Source organism: Sphaeramia orbicularis, chromosome 18, assembly GCF_902148855.1.
Source record: "Sphaeramia orbicularis chromosome 18, fSphaOr1.1, whole genome shotgun sequence".
Lineage (NCBI taxonomy): Eukaryota > Metazoa > Chordata > Actinopteri > Kurtiformes > Apogonidae > Sphaeramia > Sphaeramia orbicularis.
The window spans coordinates 35,601,498-35,611,648 of record NC_043974.1 but is presented as its reverse complement, the minus strand read 5'-3'; the positions used below and the strand labels follow the sequence as shown (position 1 = coordinate 35,611,648).

The window sequence follows — 10,151 nt, the reverse complement described above, 5'->3', positions numbered from 1 at the left end:
CCCCCCCAAATTTTTTTTTTCAATTAAGTAAAAAAATCTTGAATTAAGCCAAAAAAAATTCTTGAATTAATTAAAAAAAAAAACAACCTTGAATTAATCCAAAAAAATCTTCAATTAAGTGAAAAAAAAAAATCTTGAATTAAGCAAAAAAAAACCAAACAAACAAAACTTCAATTAAGTAAAAAAAAATCTTGAATTAAGCAAAAAAAAAAAAAAAAAAAAAAAAATTAGCTTGAATTAAGGAAAAAATCTTGAATTAAGTAAAAAAAAAATCTTCAATTAAGTAAAAAAAAAAAATCTTCAATTAGGCCAAAAAAAATCTTCAATTAAGTAAAAAAAATCTTCAATTAACCAAAAAAAAAAAAATCTCAAATTTAGCAAAAAATCTTGAATTAAGCAAAAAAAAAAACTTCAATTAAGTAAAAAAAAAATATAGAATTAAGCAAAAAAAAAAAAAAAAAAATTCAATTAAGTTAAAAAAAAAAAATCTGAATTAATAAAAAAAATCTTCAATTAAGTAAAAAAAATCTTGAATTCAGCCAAAAAAAATCTACAATGAACAACTTAATTTTTTCTTTATTTTTGTGCAAAAAATAACATTAAATTATGAAAATATTTACATTTCCAAACTATCCTGTAACACTAAAATGTGAATAACCTGAACAAATATGAACAACCTGAAATGTCTAAAGAAAATTCAGCTCAATATGAGCTTATTTTTCTTCCTGTTCCTCAGTGTTTAGTGTCTTTGTAGACCTGATCCATAATGCACATGTGGTAATGATAAGTTGAGGAATAATATTGTTAAAATTGCACTAAATTTTCTTTCATTTTTAATTTAATTTCAGTTTTTTCAGGGTTTTGTTTTTTGTTTTTTGGATAGTTTATAAAAGTAAGTATTTTCATAATTTAATGTTTGTTTTTTTTACACTTAAACAAAGACAAAAATTTGGAGTTGTCCTTATTTACATGTTATTCTGTTATTATTTTTCTGGTCCGGCCCACTGCAGATCAAACGTAGCTGAATATGGAACTGAACTAAAATGAGCTTGGACACTCCTGGTCTAAATGCTTGTTACCACTGTCACTCATGGGTCAAACATCAGGACACATTGTTGGGGTTGCGTCTCCCTTGGTGACTCCCAGCGTTTGTCTTTTTTTTTTATCACTTGTTTTCTGTGTCATAATGGAAAGACAATCTGTTGTGTGTAACTTCATCCTGTTGAGCTCGGAGAAATGAATGAAACATGTGACAAGGTGCGATTAGTGATCCTCCAGTCGGGGTGTTTGTCGGCAGATGGGCCTTTTGTCCAGGTCATTTGTTCAACAGAAACACCAGGTAGATAATTACCTGTTCTTTTAGTGACTGTTAGTGCCATTGTTGTGTTAAAAACATGTTTGTGGTGAATATTCATTGCTCAGGAGGGGAAACCACGCTGGTTATTCTACCCCACTGACCCCAGGCAATGAGTTCGTCTAACGCTTCTGGAGAAGATTAGGTTCGTTTTTGGCAACAATTCATGGAATACGGTGGAATTTTATTAGCATCACCTGAGCTTTGTCGTTTGTCGGTAACTTCTTGTCATGTTCAGAGGCTCCGTAGTTACCGTGGAAACACCGTCATCTTCTACAACATTGATTCACCAGCGAAACCCATGGAGTTGGATGAATGACAGTGGATGGAGACACTGGGTTTATGTTCAGTTAACGGGAGATTTTGATGAAAAAGTGGCTTTTCGTTCAGTTTTTATCACAATCTTTGAATTTCAGTTAAATAAGTGAAAGAATAAATAAATAAATAAATAAATAAATACAATAAATAAATAATAAATAAAAAAATAAATAAATAAAATAGATAAAAATCATAAAATTAAAAAAAAAGAAAAGAAGAAAAGAAAAAAGAAAAAAAGTGAAAAATATTGGCACTATATGCACTATTGTCCTCGTATAATGTAGTGTTTTTATGTTGTTGTTTTTTTTTATCCTTATACTGTTTTTCTGTCTGCTGTTTAGTGTTAAAGCTATTGGTGCAGTTTCGTACAAATGTCAGTTCTTTATTATATACTTTTTTCTGTTTTTTCTGTTTGTTTGTTTTTTTACAGTTTATTTGTTTGATTGTTTGCTACGTTTGTTCATTAAATTTATGCCATAAAACAGGAAAAAACGGGGGGGGGGGGGGGGGATAAACAACAAACAAGACACAACAATACAAAACAAAAAAATAAACACATAACACAAAACATGGAAAAAAGGGGACAAAAAAAAAACAAAAAACACAACAAGACAAAACTAAAAAAAAAAAAAAAAAAAAAAGAAATTCAAATAGTAAATGGAACAACTGTTGTACCTGGAAGGGAGTAGGACGATTCCAGTCCTCACACTGTTAGTGCCTAATCACATGTTCTGGTATAAATGTGCTTTCAGATGTCTCACAGCGGCTGTATTTTGACAAGTTTGGTTTTATACTGTAAATTTGTAAAGACTTTTTTTTATGTCTATTATTAATAAAACCATCAAAACTATCTTTTTGGGATTTTTTATTTTGTTTTCACACATACTTCTCTGAAATACATGTGAGGCCAGTAAAGCTGATTCTGATTTTTTTTTTAAATTTAAAAAAAAATTATATATATATATATATATATATATATATATATATATATATATATATATATATACATATATATACATATATGTATATATGACTTTCACCAAAAAAACAAAATGCCAAGGACCAAGATGATCATCACCTAAACTTTGTTGGGTTTGCTTGTAACTTCTTTTAACAGCAAAAAACATATACAAAAAAATGATACAAATAAACATTTTTACAAACACTGCAACAATAGTTTGACACCTTAACAGCAGATGGAAAAATATAAGTGCTTAAAAAACAATAACGCTGCATATATGAGGACAATAGTGCCAGTGGCGGCTGCTCGTCTTTCAGAGAGGGGAAGATCATTGTCTGGCTTACATCAAAAAAAAAAAAAAAAAAAAAAAAAATCAAGTTATTTAAAATAAATTCGTCCCCTCCGTTCCTTTTTCAGAAAATGGTCAGTGACCCTTATCGTACCAACTAAACAAGAAAACACTGAAATTATGTTAAATTGAAACAAGGAAGTACAATGAGTGTGTTTTATTTACAGTGCAAGAAATGAACAAGTCATTTCATAGTGGTTTCTCTCTGATTTCACAGCAGAATGTGCGACGGTATTAAACTGAACTGTGTCAGTGAAGGAGGAGATCCTGAAAATAGCTGTCAATCAAACAGGATTCAGCCTTTGGGCTGATCCTCCAATCAGCACGCGGAAGCCCGGCGTCCAGCCCGGCCGAGCTCCGCCCACAGCTCCATTCACCTTCAGAGATTGCCGAGCGTCCGGGGGCAGGACAAGATCGTGGCATTTATCCAATTACCGTCCAGTTTAGAGTCAATGAAAAAAAGCTGTTCACTCAGTCCCATTGAAGTGCATGGACGCTGAGCGTCTACGGAACAAATGCACTGAGCAGAGATCGAATGAGAAAACAGCGCACAGGAACGTATGAGAAGTGAACAACATGGAGTCTGATGATTTGTGATAAAGCTGATTCTGAACAAACTCGTCTGTGAGATGAACGTGTTCTAACACATTTGGAGTCAATGAAATGTCAACACAACCGAACATATTTAACCATTTAATTTTCATAATTTTAGGGGAAGCTGGGCTTCCCTTGCAGTCTGTGAGAAATCACCTCTCAGTAGTGCATATAGGCAAATTTATTTCCCATATTTAACTGATGTTCGTTGAAGCTCAGTATATTCAGAATCAGGATCGCCTTTATTCACCAAGGATCTCCAAAGAATACAAGGAATTTTACTAATTTCTTGCTCATTTTTAATGCCTGGTACAGCCAAAGGTACATTAGTTTGGACAAATATAATGATAACAACAAAAACAGCTCATAATAGTTTAATTTCAGAGCTGATATCTATCTGTTTTCCATGTTTTCTTGATAATAACCAAAATCACTTCAGTTCTTACATCAGTATCTGTGGTATTGTACTGACAAAAACAGTGCTTTTAGGCATTCCATGTTTTCTTTTCTGTCTGTTTTAGTCACATGATACACACAGGAGGTAGGACTGGATTGCATAACCATTGTTTTTCATGACTTTTGTTGGTCTAATAATTTTTTCCATGACTGTATGCTCTCACTGTACAAGTTAGTAAACAAGCACTAAAAAAAGACAACTAAAACAGAGTTTAACCTCCTAAGACCCAGGAAATGTCAGCCAAGTACATGCTTTTTTGTTTTTTTATTAAATAAGTGCCTATGTTGGAAACATCATGATGCAACATTTTTTTCAGATGCAGTTTACAAATTTTTATGGAATGTCCTTTGTGGTGGACAGATTTCTTTTCTTTTTCTTTCTTTTTCTTTTTTTGTATAAAGTTGTGAAACTCTTGTCCACAAATGTGGACAGAAAACCCATAGCTGGGTCTTAGGAGGTTAAATAAAGTAAAAAGCCTTTGTACAGAAAAGTGTATAAACATTTAAGTTGAATAGTGCAATTAGAAAATGTGCAATGGAAAAAAATGTGCAAGGAGAAAGAAGAGCAGTGAACAGGCTGAGGTATATGCATTCTTGTTCTATTGCAGGTTTAATTGTTCTTCAGTGTGATGGCAGAAAAAAGTGAACAAAAGCAGCTTTTTCATCAAAAGTTTGGAACAAAATAAGAGTTCATGGCTCCAACTTTTTTTTTTTTTTTTCCAAAAGTGCAGCTGTATTTGGCTCCATTGCATCAGATTAGAGTGCAGCTCATCCGGGATGCAAACAAACATGATGGGTATTAGAGGCTGGAGCGGAAAGGGGTGTGCCCGGGTGTTGTGTTTCATGTCAAACCACCTGGAGAGGGGACACTTAAGGCGCACATTCAGAGGCCGGCGGCACTTTACACAGACGCAGCAGCTCAAGAAAGGCCGAACCACTCCAACAGCATCTTCACCCAGTGCCTGAGGCTGAGTCTGCAGCTCCTGGGGCCATGGACCGGATCAGACCGCTGGGCCTGGGCGCGCAGCCGGTCGGCGCACTGCAGGTTCCCGCGTCTCTCCTGCGCCCTCCGCCTCTGTTCCTCCGGGCGTGCAACCCCACCATGGAGAGGGGCTACCCGCGGACCCCGAAGTGCGCACGATGCAGGAACCACGGCGTGGTGTCGGCGCTCAAAGGTCACAAGCGTTTCTGCCGCTGGAGAGACTGCGTGTGCGCAAAGTGCACCCTGATAGCGGAGAGGCAGCGCGTCATGGCGGCGCAGGTGGCTCTGCGCAGGCAACAGGCGCAGGAGGAGAGCGAGGCCCGGGAGCTGCGCCTCCTCTACCCGGACACAGGGGTTCCTCAGGGGTCACCCGTGGGCCCCGGAGTTGCCGGAGCCGCTAGCAACACAGCGCCGGGGTTTTGACGTTTTTGGAGCGGAAAACCCAAAAGACGGTGAGCTGGAGCATGTTTCTGTTTTGTTTAGAGGTTTTTACGTATTAATTAAATATTATTTGCGTAATTATTCACATATAAGTGTTGTTTAATGAAGTTTGAGTTGTAACAAACAGATTAGGACTTGTTACTTCTGATGGCACAGTTTCTAACTTTTACGCACGAAAGGACCGTGAGCCTGAACATGTTTCTGTTTTGTTTAAAACTTTTTAATAATTAATTAAATGTTAGTTGCGTAATTATTAACATATAAGTATTGTTTGGCGAAATTTGAGTAGTAACAAACAGATTAGGACTTGTTACTTCTGATGGCACAGTTTCTAGCCTTTTACGCACAGCTTTTACGCACGAAGAAATGGGCACAGTCTCTAAATTTATTTTATTTTATTATTATTATTTGTTTATTAGAGACAGTGCATATTAATGAGCATCCGCAACAATTGCAGCTGTAAATATGCCAGACTGTAGCAGTTGATTAAGTCTGAGTTGTAACAAACAGATTAGGACTTGTTATTTCAGATGGCACACTTTCTAGCCTTTTACGCACAGCTTTTACGCACAAAGACATTGGCGCAGTCTCTAAATTTTTAAATTTAATATAATTTATTTATTAGGAACAGTGCATGTTAATGAACATCTACAACAATTGCAGCTGTAAATATGCCAGATTGTAGCAGTTGATGAAGTTTGAGTTGTAACAAACAGATTAGGACGTGTTATTTCTGATGGCACACTTTCTAGCCTTTTACGCACAAAGAAAAAGGCACAGTCTCTCTCTTTTTTTTCATTTTATTTCATTTATTTATGTATTATTAGGGACAGTGCACATTAATGAACATCTACAACAATTGCAGCTGTAAATATGCCAGATTGTAGCAGCTGATGAAGTTTGAGTTGTAACAAACAGATTAGGACTTGTTATTTCTGATGGCACACTTTCTAGCCTTTTACGCACAGCTTTTACGCACAAAGAAAGGGGCACAGTCTCTCAATTTTTTAAATGTAATTTTATTTCTGTATTTATTTCTTAGGGATAGTACATGTTAATGAACATCTACAACAATTGCAGCTGTAAATATGCCAGATTGTGCTAAAAAAAAAAAAAAAAAAACACCTGTTTGCCATTTTTTCAGACGATAAACTGAGCAAATTCAACTTTTACAACGGATTCATGGGTCGACCCCTCTTTGCTCCTCATGTCACCCGTCTTCCATCTCCATCTGAAAAGGACTTGTCTCCAAACAAAGACAACGCAGCGTCTTTCACCGACGACAGCATCAGTCCGTCCCCGATGTTCGACCAGGGTTCGGATCACACAGAGAGCCCGCAGAGGTCGCTTTCCTCCTCGGATCCAGAGTCCGGGAGCGAGTCGGAAAAGCCGATAAGCTACTCGAGCCGGGACCCCCGAGACCCCACTGACATCATTGGCCAGGATCTTCCCCCACCAGAACCGGGACACCCTGGAGTCTATGGTGAGGACGTGCAAAGGGGACATTGTCAAATCCATCGAGCTGGTCCTGAGCTCCAAAGAGAACCAGCTGGACTCCAGTGGTTTGTCTCCGAGGCCTCCTGTGGGATCTGTGGGGAGCAAATCTGCGTTCTCGGCGGTCCATATGTCCCCCAGCCCGGCCGGGGGGGACAGCCTGTACGGCCTCAGCCCTCGCCTGGGTGTGGGGCCCCTAAGGCTGGCGTACTCCTCTGCCAACGCCGGGATGGCAGGTCTGATGTCCCCGTACATGAGCTCCGGACTGATGCCGGTGTTTCCTCTGCGGCCCCCCTGGACTCCTACCCCTTCCCTGGTGTGATCCGGGACCTGTCCTACCTCCAGAACAAGGACTCACTGTGCACCACTGGTCTGTACGCACGACTCAGCCCTGACAAGTGACCCCCCCCCCCCCCCCCCCCAGACATGACACTGTTCAGTCTGTTCAGTTAATGTGGGTGTAAATGGGGTTTCAGATGTGTTTTTATATTTGTTGTTTTTTTACTGTAAATTTGTAAAGATTTTGTTTTTTCTATTAGTAATAAAAAACATCAAAACTGTCTTGGTATTTGTTATCTATCTATCTATCTATCTATCTATCTATCTATCTATCTATCTATCTATCTTACAGGTAAGGAACCAAATATGGTAACTTCATAGACCTTGATTTTCTACATAAAAAAAAAGAAAAATTCACAAAAGTAATAAAATCTTTTATGTTCTCCAATACCACACTAAGGTTTAAATTTGGAATTTCAGACTATTTCTATGAGTGAACTGTAAAGGGTTAAATAAAGCACAGCACTTGAAAAAATGGAAGTACAACAATATTTTCCAGAATACATAACACTTCAGAAAACACAACACGGTGACGTTTGAAAAAAAAAATAAATGCTGATATTTCAGAGGAAACAATATTTTGGATACACAACACTTAAGAAGAAACGTGTGTTTCAGAAAATACAGCAATAAAAGGTGAAAATATAGCATTTCATAAAAACACAAAACACACTGACATGTCAGAGAAAACAGCATAACTTGTGTTTTTTTTGTCTACCTGTCTTTGTTGTACTTGTTTGTTTTATGGTGCTACTTTAACTGTGATCTATCTATCTATCTATCTATCTATCTATCTATCTATCTATCTATCTATCTATCTATCTATCTATCTATCTCTATCTATCTATCTATCTATCTATCTATCTATCATCTATCTATCTATCTATCTATCTATCTATCTATCTATCTATCTATCTATCTATCTATCTATCTATACACCTATCACATAATTCCCCTCAAGAAAATCCGTAGTCATGTAGCTCAAAATAAAATAAAATTCATTGTTATAATTATAAATACACATATTCAGTCAGGTTGTAGCAGTAGCAAAGTGAATGACTCTTTTATTAGAATACTAGGATCAGTATTGGGAAGTTTCCTCTTAAATTGCAGCAGGTTAACTAATTTAAACAAAATAGTCCAGTAGTATGGGAGTCATTTTCTGATTTCAGAGGGATAATTATGGTGATTTATATTATTTTGTTAATTTTGTCGACTCAGTGCTTATTTGTGAATTCAAATTGAACAAAAAAACACGCATGAGTTTTTATTCTACTTTAAGATTGTTTTTATTTGATGATGATGAGATAATGTCAAGTCTCGTGAACTAGATCTGATGGGCTAAATTTACCTTTAGCTATTTAATATTTTTTAATCAATGATATAAGGATAAGGAAGTTTTATTTTTGTTGTAATTTTAAATGAAGTTGGTACCCTCTACAGTTCTGTAAACAGAGTAAAACAGTAATAATAATAATATAAAACAGTAATAATGATAAATGATAATAATTATAGTAACACAGTTAAAAATACAAATGTATTGTTTTTAATCATAATTTTCAAATAAATAAAACTGCATTCAGATTAAGTCTAATGTTGAAGTAGTTCACATTCTGAGTTCATTAAGTTTGTAAAAATATTAACCCTTTCATGCATAGTGGTCACTACAGTGGACAGTTATTCAAAGCCTCTCGTATATTCATCAGTTTTGTTGTTTTAGTTCCGTATCAGCCAACACAGTGGACACTTATGCATCATCCATACACTGCAATTTATACCATTTCTGTAACTTTGCTGTTATTGAGAAACCTGATCTGCAGTAAATCAATTGGTAATTTTTAGACTGTAATTAAATTTTTTTTTTAAACAAAAGTTTTTTTTTTTTTTTTTTTAATATTATTATGAAGTCAGGTAATAACTAGTATTAAAATACGTTAAATGTGAGAAAACATCCGATTAGCTGCTTTAAAAGTGTTTTTATTTCATTGTTTTAATATCCCTTTCTGATATTGAGTTTAAATACATGTTTTTTTGCTTCAAAATTTAAATGCACGGTGTAGCTGAGTGGACATTTTTGTAACTGCATGAAAAAAAACATCCTCAATTGCATTGTTTTTTTCAGGAGGAATAAAAACACTCAAGAAAAACTTTTGACTAAGGTTCACATAATTCATGCATGAAAGGGTTAATTTATAAACATTTAAATAGTATTAAAATCTCCGCAGTCACACACTCTTTTTTTTGTTATTTTTTTTAACAATGAACATTAAACAGTATATATACATAACAGTATATATCAACCAAGGGTAGAAAGTTTCATAATTCACAGATATTTTACATTACAAATATATAGAAATACATGTAAGTAAAAATATTAGGAAGAAAAAAAAAAAAAATAGAAATTGCTCGAGGTATAATAGAAATTATACAAATTAAATAAGATCACTACACTGCAGTCACACACTCATTTCCTCTGGGTCATAATGTACACGCGTCAGAATCATAACAAGAACATGTGTGTTTTGTTTTCCCTACGTCATAGGCCAAACTCACCTCCAATTGGTTCGAACGGATTCCGGGGTCTAACTAACCCAGCCAATAAGAATCCCCGATAACGTCACATGACGCAATTTCAGGAAGTTCTAAACTGCCAGGGTGGAATGTTTGGAGCATATCATGAGTTTAAACCTCGTCTGAGCGGGATTTTCTGAATAAAGAGGGAAGCACGTGTATGACATTTCCCTATGACATGCGGTCCACATATTATCGCGCTGTCTTTTGGTCAGACTTGGTGGAATTGCGGAAAATAAGAGAATATCTTCGTCGTGTAAGTTAACTGAGCCCCCGGTTGCAGCTAGCTTAA

The 10,151-nt window shown here is 35.8% G+C and overlaps 1 protein-coding gene across 1 annotated transcript; it reads left to right on the top strand.

Moving 5' to 3' along the window:
* The first annotated feature begins 4,907 nt into the window (after positions 1-4,907).
* Positions 4,908-7,509, top strand: LOC115438596 (doublesex- and mab-3-related transcription factor A1-like). The gene is given in 5 exon segments (XM_030162307.1): positions 4,908-5,431; positions 5,433-5,466; positions 6,600-6,889; positions 6,891-7,236; positions 7,239-7,509. Coding segments are annotated over 5 exon segments (1,191 nt in total). The 5' UTR covers positions 4,908-5,023; the 3' UTR covers positions 7,352-7,509.
* Positions 7,510-10,151: the final 2,642 nt, after the last annotated feature.